The 12,518-nt window shown below is 41.0% G+C and overlaps 1 protein-coding gene across 3 annotated transcripts in view; it reads right to left on the reverse strand.

The window, feature by feature from the left end:
• Window positions 1–388: 388 nt before the first annotated feature.
• The window catches only part of CDC7 (cell division cycle 7), a 41,868-nt gene continuing 29,738 nt past the window's right edge, over window positions 389–12,518 (reverse strand). For all 3 annotated transcript variants that reach the window (XM_075833232.1, XM_075833233.1, XM_075833234.1), the window contains 4 exons: window positions 12,276–12,451; window positions 9,255–9,337; window positions 3,567–3,716; window positions 389–852 (listed from right to left, as the gene is read on the reverse strand). In XM_075833232.1, coding sequence (XP_075689347.1) covers window positions 464–852; window positions 3,567–3,716; window positions 9,255–9,337; window positions 12,276–12,451 — 798 coding nt within the window. In that variant the 3' untranslated portion in view covers window positions 389–463. The remainder of the gene's footprint in view (window positions 853–3,566; window positions 3,717–9,254; window positions 9,338–12,275; window positions 12,452–12,518) is intronic.

The raw sequence follows: 12,518 nt of genomic DNA on the forward strand, positions 1-12,518 counted from the left end.
AAATCAAGCTGTATAAGTTTGATTACACTGCACTAATCATTCTTTAGCCGTATCTCAGATAAAAACAGCTATTTCTCCAGATGATCACCTTATATGGAAACTTTCTAAGAATCACGGAGCTGTAAACATCTTTCTCAGCCTGGATTAAGTGTTTACACTCAATTCATTTTCCCCCCTAAAAATGTTTACTGACTGGGTGATAAAGACGCAGTGTAAGAACGTTTCTCTGACAGGGCGCTAAAAATATTTGCCTCTTACAGATTGTGTAAATTCTTTGTGATTAGTCCCCTATTCCTAAAGCTTAGCTTCTTTACAAGTCCAAAAAGTAAAAAAATAAAAGCTACAGTAGACTGGATTTAAAGGTTTATTATAATAATTTATTTTAAAATACAAATCATAAATACACACTATATATATATATATATATATATATCTATCTATCTAGCATCAGCGTGGAGTCTAATCAGAGGTCGTATTTAAAGAGTGGATGTGACAAAGCCTCTGCCGCTGTGAGCCGCGTGGCAGGATTCATATCCAGCAGTCTATCTAGTAGATGGTAAGCCTCATCTGGCACCTTGTCCCAGCCATTCATAGTAGATTGTCCAGAATCCATGCGGTCAGCAGAAGACATGTAGCTGAAACTTTCACTGGTATTGGCAGGTGGGGTCGCACAAGCCTCTTCTAAAAACCATCCATCTTGGTTTTCTATCATTTTCATTTGTAATGCAGCTCTTTGTTTTTGGACATCTGATTCGGTCCCGGAGGTTGGGGCTATGCACACTTGTCTCAGTCCTTCACATAATGTCCTTAAATCTTTTGCTGGAAGATCTTTGCTACAAAGCACAGTTTTACCTAGAAGGAAAATGGAATGTTTAGTTGCAAATCCAGCATTATGCACATTTATCACATGGTATTTTCCCCTTTAAGTACATTTATTCTTCACTGTCTGTATGAATGAATGGCTCATCCATGGATAAAAGAAAAAGCACTGTAATGACCATGTTTATTTCTATGATTATGATTGTGCAAAAAAATAAATAAAAATGACTTCTCTTGTACTAACTCCGAGTTGAAGCTTGCATTTTAGTCTAGGGCAGCATTAACAATTTTTCATGCTTCAGAGCTGAAATCGCCTAACATTTCTTGCAGACTCCTAAAGGGGTTGTCTAGGATTAGAAGAAAAGGATCTCTTGATCTCTGTGTTTGGAATTTGCGGAAAAAAAAATTATATATTTTTTCTGTTCCTGGACAAATCCTTCACCGATGCAGATATCTGGGGAATTCTTTAAGAAATGTTCTTCTATTAGAACCTTCCCCCTCATGTTCCTATTGAAGACTGTATTTTAGACCAGGATAGCCAATATGACAATTAATTTCCCCACTTAACTTTTTTCCTGCCATAGACATCTTTCCTTGGCAGAAAGGCACATCAGTAGCCAAGGACCTATCCGATAGGTCCTTGCTAATCACAGCCATAACTCAGTCTGGATCATAGCTAGATTTTTTTTTGAAAGCATATTAGCTGTCAAACGAGACCTGGTTCGGAGCTACAGCAGTTTGAAGTGGGAGCTTAATATACTTGCAGCTCTCACTTACACCTGTGCTAACAGCTTTAACTGCTAGGTTGTAGCTAGAACTGCAATACAGGGCCTGTTTGAAAGTGAAGATTCTTAATTCAAACAAGACCTGGATCGTAGCTCTAATCCAGCATAAAAGCCCTATTACACAGGCCAATTATCGGGCAACGATCTTTCATAGAACGCTCGTTGACGATAATTGCCCTGCGTAGAGAGGGTAGCGATTAGCAGATGAACGAGCAAATACTCGTTCATTTGCTGATCGCATCGCTTTAAAAAATAAAATATAGTTGTCGGCAGCACATCTCCCTGCCGACATGATGATATTGTATGAGGACGAGTGATCGGAGTAACGAGCACTAGTCCCCACACATGGCTCCTTCTGTCTGGAGTAAACGAGCGCCGATCAACGAGCTGGCGTGCTGAACCGGCCAAAATTGGCCGGTGTAAGAGCACCTTAACTTAGAGCAACTTGAAATGGGAGCTGCAGATTATATATATATATTATCTGCCATTTCAGCCTGTGTTACATACTTGATAAGGTTAAAAAAAGACCGTGTGTGTCTACTGTGTAGGAGTAAAAAGGGTGGCCAGCGGGAGAAGGTGCAGGCAGAGGAGGAAATGCCATCTTCATCTTCCTGTATGACTATAGATGCACCCAGGGTGAGGGGTAACGTTACCTTTTCATCATGTTACTATCCGCATATCAATCAGACAGCAAACTTGCTCTGTCACATAATAGGGGAAAGGGGGGGGGGGGGGTCTTTCTTTTTTTGAGAAAAAGAGTGAGAACATGAGCAGTTGCTAGTTTATTAACTACTAGCTAGTGGCTGTTTATTAACCTCACGACCTGGACATTTACCAGCACCCGGATCACGGCGTTAAATAAATCGCACCAAGCTCTCGTACAAACATTATTGATGTTTGTGTGTGGTGCACTTTACACTTGTCCCTACCCAAACTTCAGCGTAAAATCCACTAACCGCTTCTTTAGCGAGACCTGTCACACGCTACAGTCATAGCGATAACGATTATCACTAGACAAGAATTTCAAATACATTTCTGATGGCTAGAAAAGATTTCCGACAGTCAGAAAAGACATCAACCACGGTCAGTCTCCATAAATGATCCTTTTCAACTAAAAAAACGCATAATATTAAGTTTAGGAAATTGAGCTTATTGAAGAGGGTTAGGCTGTATTTTTAACACGATTTTTGCAGAATCATGGCAAAACAAAGCTGTTTGATGCATTTTTAATAAAATTTTAGCAAAAAAATGGCAATTTTACCACGCCTATACTTACCCGCTCTCTCTCTCCTGTGCGTAATCCGGGCCTCCTAAAATGACGTTGCAGGCCAGATGACTGCTGCTGATGTCACATGGTATGAAACGCCATCCCAGGAGGACGGACTGCAGGGAGTAAGTATGACATTCTCTTTTTTTCCGGAGCTGCGATTTTCGACTCCGCCGCAAAAGTGGCAACACTTGACTGTTTCGGGTTTTGATTCCCATGGAATTCAAATGGGGAAAACCCACAACAGAAAAGCCATGAAAGCACAGCTTAAATGGACATGCTACGGATTTAAATTCTGCACCACAGGTCAATTTATTAACGTTTACACAGCTTTTTTTTCCGCAGCGTGGGCATAAGATTTTATGGGACAGTATTCCTGCGGAAAGGCAGGGACACCCAGTGTCATACATAACTATGATGCTAGGAGCCCAGCTCCCTGAACTGTGTTCGGTCCAGAAAATTTGGCCAACATGCGGTCCGTATATCACGGACCGAACACTGTCGTCTGCATGAGGCCTAAAAAGATATTCTGGATTATTGTGGTCATAAATATTTATATAAAATACTATAAGAGATGTCACCATGACTTTTTTTAATCGGATATTTTTTTTGCTTGGTTTTACAAAATCCATCATCACCACAACTTTTGGATTATGAAATCCCAAAATTAAAAGAATTTCATTATATATTCTCACCAAATTGTTTAGCAGCTTGAGCAGTCTCTCGTGAACCACGAATTGTCATTATTTGAGCCAGAGCATTCATATCATCACCAGCATTGAAAAAGTGATATCTTCCACTGAGAAGGGAGAGAAAGATGATGCCTGCAGACCACATATCGATCGCTGCAATGAGATTGACAAAAACTTTAATCGTCATTTAACAACCTGAGGGACAACAAACATTGCTCTTTTCTTTCGTTTCTAACCCAATTGAAAAACATTTGATCAGGAATTATGATAAACATATGTTAAGCAATCCAGAGAAAATATTTTGATGTAGCTGTATATTAAAGGCGTTTCCCCACAAAGGATATTTATCACCTATCCACAGGATAGGTGATAAATGAATGATAGCTGGGGCCCCACCAAATCGGAGCCACACAGATCTCTTGAATTGGGGTTGAGACCAGAGTTCCTGCTACCGTTCCATTTAATGTCTATCGGGCCAACGGAGACTGGATAATCTCAAAACTGCACAAGTGTAATGGGAGAAGCAGACTGTTAAATAACTTCTAATAGCGCAATGTTTTTAGATATATTTAGAAAATCACATGACAGTATGTGACACCACAATGTAAATAGTTTGTTTTAGAACACCACACTTCATGTTCTTATTGGATTTTTTTTTCCTTTATGGAATAAGATGAAGTTTAAACATTTCCATAAGGAGCTCAAATGGCAAATTCTCTCAACTTTCTTTCAAGTAATTCATATCAGCGTTTTCCCTTCTCGTAGTTATGAGCAAACACCGGTGAGTCACATTATTATGACCACCTCCTACTTAAAGAGGCTCTGTCACCAGATTTTGCAACCCCTATCTGCTATTGCAGCAGATAGGCGCTGCAATGTAGATTACAGTAACGTTTTTATTTTTAAAAAACGAGCATTTTTGGCCAAGTTATGACCATTTTTGTAGTTATGCAAATGAGGCTTGCAAAAGTCCAAGTGGGTGTGTTTAAAAGTAAAAGTCCAAGTGGGCGTGTATTATGTGTATACATCGGGCGGCGTTTTTAATACTTTCACTAGCTGTGCGTTCTGATGAGAAGTAACATCCTCTTCTCTTCAGAACGCCCAGCTTCTGACAGTGCAGATCTGTGACGTCACTCACAGGTCCTGCATCGTGACGGCCACATCGGCACCAGAGGCTACAGTTGATTCTGCAGCAGCATCAGCGTTTGCAGGTAAGATCGACTTACGCGTCGGGTCTGGCGTCTCCCCTATGCCGTGATATGAATCTGGGTACGTACTTTTATCTACATCATTAGACATTTGGCTGTTATCTTCCTGGGTCTAGGCTATACCTTATGCCTATGAGCCTGGATTTCTCTGCTGCTCATACACATGGTATACTGTTACACCATACAAATGTGGTTGTTTACATAGGAAGCATTTTTTCTGCACATTAGCACTTTATATACGCACTTTTTGCGATCTACGTGCATGTAGCACATAATTGTTATACAAGCATTTATTCCACATGTCTCTTATATATATGTTCGTACCCTATTAACATTTAATATATCCTGCATAGGCGGACGCCTTTTTTAACATTGCATGACTCATTTTTAACTTCTATTTGTTATCTGTTTGTTAATAAAGATGAATTTCTATTACTTATTATGTTTGGGTTAATTTTTGACCACTTCCGTTATAGGTTTCTCTGTATATGTTTGGTCAGAATACCAAGTCACACTTGGTTTCTTTATATGGTTCTCATATTGGTATACTATTGCTATTTATATTGATCTCTCAGACAATTGACACTGTTGTAGATCCATTTACTCATTTCCAATGGGTGATTGACCATATTAGTGCTGCATGTGTACAAATTAGTTTTCTGTGTCTCTAAAACAGTTCAGCGAACCCTACTGTGTATGGGGCTCCAAAGCAGACGGACGGTCAGTGCTCCTCTGCTAACAAAGGTGCATCAGAAAAAAAGGCTTCAATTTGCACGACAGTATCGGAATTGGACCACCGATGATTGACAAAGGGTTGTCTTCTCCGATGAGTCACGTTTTTTGCTTCATCAAAACAGATTGATGTTGACGTGTCAGACGAGAAACACCAGAGAACAAACACCCGGCAACCATTGCTGGAAGAACACAAGCTGGTGGCAGCAGCTTTATGGTCTGGGGAATTTTATCATGGCATTCTCTGGGCCCACTCATCCATGTGGAAGGCACTCTGAACCGATTTGGGTATGAATCCATCGTTACAGATCAAGTCCACCCATACATGCGGTTTGTCTTCCCTGGGGCAGATGTAATCTTCCAGCAAGACAATGCGACATGTCACACGGCTAGAAATGTCCGACAGTGGTTAGAAGAGCACGGCCAAGACTTCGAAGTACTTCCCTGGTCCCCTAATTTGCCAGACTTGAACCCAATTGAGCATTTGTGGGACCACCTCAACCGTCATGTTCACCCTATGGATCTTCCCCCACATACCCTCCAGCAAGTGTGGGATGCTCTGCAGTCAGCATGGCTCCAGATACAACCTACAAGAACCTTATGGAGTCACTCCCAGCCCATCTAGCTGCTGTCCGTGCTGCAAACAGCGGTTACTCTGGATATTAGCTGGTGGTCATAATAATGTGACTCGACTGTGTAAATGTTGGCAAGATAAGAACATTGCAGCACTTGACAGAGCCGCCTATTTTAATACTTTGTGTGTTTTTTGTTTTTTTTTGCTGTTGGTTGCTGGATGTGCACATAATAATTATAATTTATATAGCGTCCACATATTATGCAGCACTTTACAATTTAAAGGGAACATAGACAATATCAGACCTAACATAGTGACAAAGCTAATTTACAATCCAGACAGGAGGTCGCAGAACGTAGAGCGCGAGTAGGGCGGTAGACAGAGATGAGGGAGGAGATGTAAGGAGGTGCAGCACTGTGGAGAGCTTTGTGGGTGAGAGTAATAAGTTTGAATTTAATGCCCTTTCTGAAGGGGATGGGCAACCAGTGCAGTGACTGGCACATGGCAGAGGCGTTGGTGTAGCGGTTGGTCAGAAATATGAGCCTGGCTGCTGCATTGAGGATAGATTGGAGAGGGGAGAGGAAGACCGAGTAGTAATGAGTTACAGTAGGCAAGACGAGAGTGAGTCAGAGCAACAATGAGTTTTGGCTGTTTCCTCAGTAAGAAAAGAGCGGATTCTGGAGAAGTTTTTGAGGTGAAGATGACAGGAGCGTGAAAGTGATTGAATGTGAGGAGTAAAGGAAAGATCTGAGTCAAAACTAACCCCGAGACAGTGGGTATGCTGCCTATGAGTTATGCTAGTATTACACACTGAGATGGAGAGGTTTAGGGAGGTTAGTAGATGGTGGGAACACAAGGAGCTCAGTTTTAAAAAGATTCAGTTTCAGATAGAGAGAGGACATGATGTTCGAGACAGCGGACAGACAATCACTGGTGTTCTGTATTAGAGCAGGGGTGATGTCACGGGAAGAGGTATATAATTGGGTGTCATCAGCGTAGAGATGGTACTGAAAGCCACATCTGCTGATGGTTTGTCCAATAGGAGCTGTGTAGAGAGAAAAGAGAAGCGGACCTAGGACTGATCCCTGAGGAACCCCGATAGCAAGGTGAAGAGGAGAAGTGGAACCAGCACATGACACACTGACGAGCAGTCAGAGATAGGAGGAAAACCAAGAGAGCGGTGTCTTCAAGGCCAATGGAGTGGAGCATGTTAAGTAGGAGTTTGTGGTCTATAGTGTCAAAGGCTGCAGAGAGATCCAGAAGAATCAAGAGTATTTATCGTCCGATTTAGCTGCCAAGAGATCATTTGACACTTTAGTAAGGGCAGTGTCTGTGGAGTGCGGAAACCAGATTGTAAGGGGTCTAGAATGGAGTTCGCAGAGATAGCCGATAAGGCGAGAGTAGACCAAGCGTTCCAGGAGCTTGGAGATGAAGGGGAGATTAGAAACCGGTCGTTAGTTAGCAGCGCTGGATGGGTCAAGAGTTGTTTTTTTCAGTAATGGGCTTATAATGGCATGTTTAAAAGGGAGAAAGATACCAGAAGAAAGAGAGAGGTTACAAATTTTAGGTGAATAGGTTGACCCCATGAGAATTTTTTGCCACATGTGGAACAGGCAAAACGAGTAACATATGGTAGCTGCCAAGAGGCTGCTCCTTTGGTGTCTGACATGGCAATACAGGTTCACCATGTTCCAGTGACACTGGGACAGCTAATGACTACAGATCCACCCAATACTGCTAGAGGCAAGGCTATGACTGCTTTAGAAGGGTGCAATCTCCGCTTTAGAGTACCTAGTAATTTAGGTATCTGCTCCTCTACTGTCCTGATCTTGTTCCAGTACAGCGATGGTTAGGAAGGCGCGGGATGGGGGGACGTGACAATGGCTCATCCTACCCATTTGAAGGAAGTGAAACAAGCCTGCCAACAGCAGCAGGTCTGTAAAGGTCCTGTGAGGCTGTGTCTCCGTTCTCTGAGAGCAGTAGGAAGCGGGAGGTTGAAGATCCACCCCCTCATGCAGCGTTTGGCCAACAGCAGTCAACTAACTGCCGCCAACCACATGCCCTCTGGAAGCAGGGGAGAGAGTCCCTCTTCTGCAAGGAGTCTAAAGATGGCAGACCAGTGTGTGAAGAAAACGGCGTCGGATGTCGTGGAATGGCTGATGAAAAGGTCTCTAATAAAAGTATCTACATGGGGAAGCATCCACAGCGGCGCTGCAGTGTGATCGTGCAACAGGATTGCGCCAAAGAGCGCACATTCTGTAGATGGTGGGGGGGGGGGGGGGATGGGATTCATAATCACCTGTAGTGAAGTCCCTTCCAAATCCAAAACGGGGGAGACCAGCATTTCCCTCTGTGTGCCAGCTACTATGAGTTGGGACACTAATGGAGCAGAAGTGGGATGACCCCCGGCTGGTGTGCAACAGAGGAGCTTGCGCGCTTGTCATCCGCATGGCAGGGGGACAACAGTGCGTTGGAACACCAAGCGCCCACCAGATATAAGAGAAAGTAGGGGGACAGCATCTCCCGTTACCCCGCTGGAATGGAAAGAGGGAAAGAAAAAAACAAAACAAAACAGTCTGTTGTACCAGCAGTGGCGTCTGGCTCCCACAGACCCCAAGCTAAGACTAGCTGGTGCCTGTAGGAGGAGTATATACTGTAGGACTCAACACATTCTTAGTGTCACGCCTCATAATGGCAACAGCATATACCCATGGTCTATGTCCCCCAATGAGACAAACTGAAAAAAAAAAAACAAAGGGATTACGATTTTACTTTTTACATTTATAATGTTTTAGAATACTACTGTACGGTAATACATTATGCAATTATAGCAGAGACGTCTGTGACCTGATCAATGAGCGGAGACCCCTTCTGATCATATTCCGGTTACTATTCCTTTGATTCCGTCCATAACAGGAGTCAAGCTGTAATTAGACAGAGCCACACTCGCTCCAGCACAGTATGAGAAACCAGCGCACATCTTTTTACAGCACTTTAGAAAACGACCCCTTGAATGTTGCATCGGTGTTCGTTTAGGGATTAAATCTAATACAGCATCCAATAATCTGCCAATTGCAATAGACTAGTACATTTGGCTCAAAACTACTTGATAACCAGGAATCCTTGAAGAGCAATAGCGGAAGACAAACGGGAAATAAAAATAACAATATAGTTTACCTGTAGATTGATTAGGGCACTTTGTTAACACCTCTGGTGCACGGAAGCCAGGTGTGCCAGCTCTTGGGGCAACTTGTCTGGTTCTTAATATGAAGAGAGGAAAAAAACATCAATCTCTGGTTGAATTGTCAACAAGTGCAAATAGACAAGTACAAGGATGATCATAATTCATAATTCCGGTATCACATTGTAAATACTATTACATTGCGCTTGCTCAGTTGTTTCAGCAACTCAAATAGAAAATAATAGAGCCACAAGCCTATGCATGGCCATCTCTCCACAGAGTTCCCACAAGGCAGGAGGGTCGGGTGTCGATCGTTATTTTATTTTTGTATAGATGCAGGTCTTAGAATCGCCAATGAAAGTCAACACTTTTTTATATGCCTCAAATCCGTTCATATTTGGTCCTGCTCTCAGCTGAAAAGTGTATACAATATATTATCCATTCTAGACAATACTCTATGAGCTAAATACAGCAACAGCTCCTCAAATCTCTCTGCTAGTGTACATTGTATTAGTCTGGAGTCCAGGCTGCTAACTTCAGAGAATTGCCTCGACTGGATAAAAATGAAAACAAAAATGATCGCATTCACTGAAACAAATATCATGAAAATAATGAGAAATTGAAACACAAATTATATAAGATGTAGAACTCTTCATTTACATAAAACTGGAAAACCCCTTTAACATCAATTTCCCATTATACAACTATTACCCACACTGGCCCCTTTTTACAAGCAGAAGCGATCAATGTAAGGCTAAGTCGACACAAGTCAGAAATTCTACGGATTTTCAAGCGGAAAATACTCACTGTAATATAGTATGAAATCTCATCCACATGCTGCAGAATTTTTACACCGAGAAACTGACAAGTGGTGTGGATTTTAAAATCTGCAGCATGTCACTTTCTGGCGCATATTATACACCTTGCAATGAGGGGTGAAGTTCGCACGATACACATACGGATTATGCTGCAGATTCGCTGCGAAATCCACAGGCTCTGTACAAAGAGTTCAGGCTTTACCTTCATCGCATTTCCCTGGGAAATCTTGTATGCACTAAACTTAAAGCCTATATGTACACCTCATACATAGGGTCCCTATATTAACCGCGTAGTGACCAGCCTATTTTAAACCTTAATGCCCAAGCCATTTTTTTACGTTTTTCTATCATCGCATTCCAAGAGCTATAACTTTTTTATTTTTGCATCGACATAGCTGTATAAGGTCTTGTTTTTTGCAGGACAAGTTGTATTTTTTAATAGCACCATTTTGGGGTACATATAATTTATTGATTAACGTTTAACAACTTTTGGGGGAGATAGAAAAAAAAAAACAATTCGCCAATTATTTTTTTTTCATCCTAAATCTACGCCGTTTACCGTGTGGTATAAATAACACAATAGCTTTACTCAGCAAGTTGTTATGATTGCAACAATACCAAATTTATATAGGATTTTGTACGTTTTACTACTTTTACACAGTAAAAACACTTTTTTTCAAAATGATTTGTTTTTGCGTCTCCATATTTGAAGAGATATTTTTCCGCCGATGCAGTTGTATGAGGGCTTTCTTGTTGCGGGACGACTTGTAGTTATTATTGGTACCATTTTGGAGTAGATGCGACTTTTTGATCACTTATCAAATTTTTTTTTTTTAAGGCAGGATTCACAGAAAACAGCAATTTTTCCATTGTTTTCTACGGCGTTCACCGTGCGGGTTAAATAATGTGATAGCTTTATAGTCTGGGTTGTTACGGACGCGGCGATACCAAATATGTGTAACTTTTTTTTACTTTATTTTGTTTTTAAAATTGTAAAGCATTTTGTAAGGGGAAAAAGTGGGTTTTTCAAATTTTTTATTTATTAACTTTATTAAACTTATTAGAATTTCAGCAAATACAGGCTATGCATTGTATAATAAAAAGTCATGCATTATTCCAATATACTTTAGCAATTCCTCACGGTTTTCAAGATCTCTGCTTGCAGTCATTCAATAGGAACGTTCATTGTTTACTTCCAGTAAAGATTTGTCCTGGTCATTTAATTTAAGTTGCTTCAATTTAGCATTTAGGATGCGATTGAACATTTAAAAAAAAATAAAAAATAAAAATGTTATATATAGTATTTAAAGAGGCTCTGTCACCACATTATAAGTGCCCTATCTCCTACATAAGGAGATGGGCGCTGTAATGTAGATGACAGTAATGCTTTTTATTTAAAAAAACGATCTTTTTTCGCAACGTTAGGAGCGATTTTGGTTTATGCTAATGAGCTTTCTTAATAAAACAGATAAAACCAAGGGGACATATATACAAAAACACCAAAAAAAGGCCATACTTACAAATGGACACAGCCAGGTCAGAAATGCTGATGAAGGATAGCGAACAGGTGCTTTAAATAATAATAGCCACTCGCGAGATTTGGTTTCACTTGCCAGAATCTCACAGAAAAGATTCAGAAGTGTCAGGATTCTGAGTACACAACGTCCAGGCTGGATTTCATGTGTATTCATTATCAGGACACTGTAGTAATGTTAGGGCTTGTGTATGAGGCTGCACATAGCGATATATCTATATCACTAGTGCAGTGTAAATGAATGGAGAGGAGTGCATGATGCTGATTGGTCAGCGTCATACACTCCTCTGTACAACGCCAACTTGGGCATTAAGAAAGCTCATTAGCATAAACCAAAATCGCTCCTAACGTTGTGAAAAAATATCGTTTTTTTAAATAAAAAGCATTACCGTCACCTACATTACAGCTCCGATCTCCTTATGTAGGAGACAGGGCACTTATAATGTGGTGACAGAGCCTCTTTAACTTACATCTTATAATGAATAATCTTTAATTTGCTAAAGTTGTAATAACGCTTTAAGTAGAATATACTAATATTAGCTCGAGCAAACTAGCGCTTATATCAACTACATAACAGAGTACATCTTTGTCTTGTAGAATGAGTTGTATAATACATCTGGCCCAGCTAATGTACCGTGTGGTTTTAAGTCATCAACATACTTTACCTTGCAAGGCAAATACTGCAGACTTGATCTCTTGCATAACATTCACAGGTCAAGCTGGCTGGGCAAGTACTGGCAGCTTTCCTGGCCACCCCCCCACTTGTGTTCTTTGCAGAAACAGGCTTTCGGGCAGCCAATTTCCTGGATGTTGCATCCGTTATCTTGAATTGCTTTATGTTCTGTAATGAAGCGATTAATAAAGTAGTTATAAAGTCAGCACATGCAGTAAAACATTTTTTATTCTAA

This window comes from Rhinoderma darwinii, chromosome 7 (genome assembly GCF_050947455.1).
Source record: "Rhinoderma darwinii isolate aRhiDar2 chromosome 7, aRhiDar2.hap1, whole genome shotgun sequence".
In the NCBI taxonomy this organism is placed as follows: domain Eukaryota; kingdom Metazoa; phylum Chordata; class Amphibia; order Anura; family Rhinodermatidae; genus Rhinoderma; species Rhinoderma darwinii.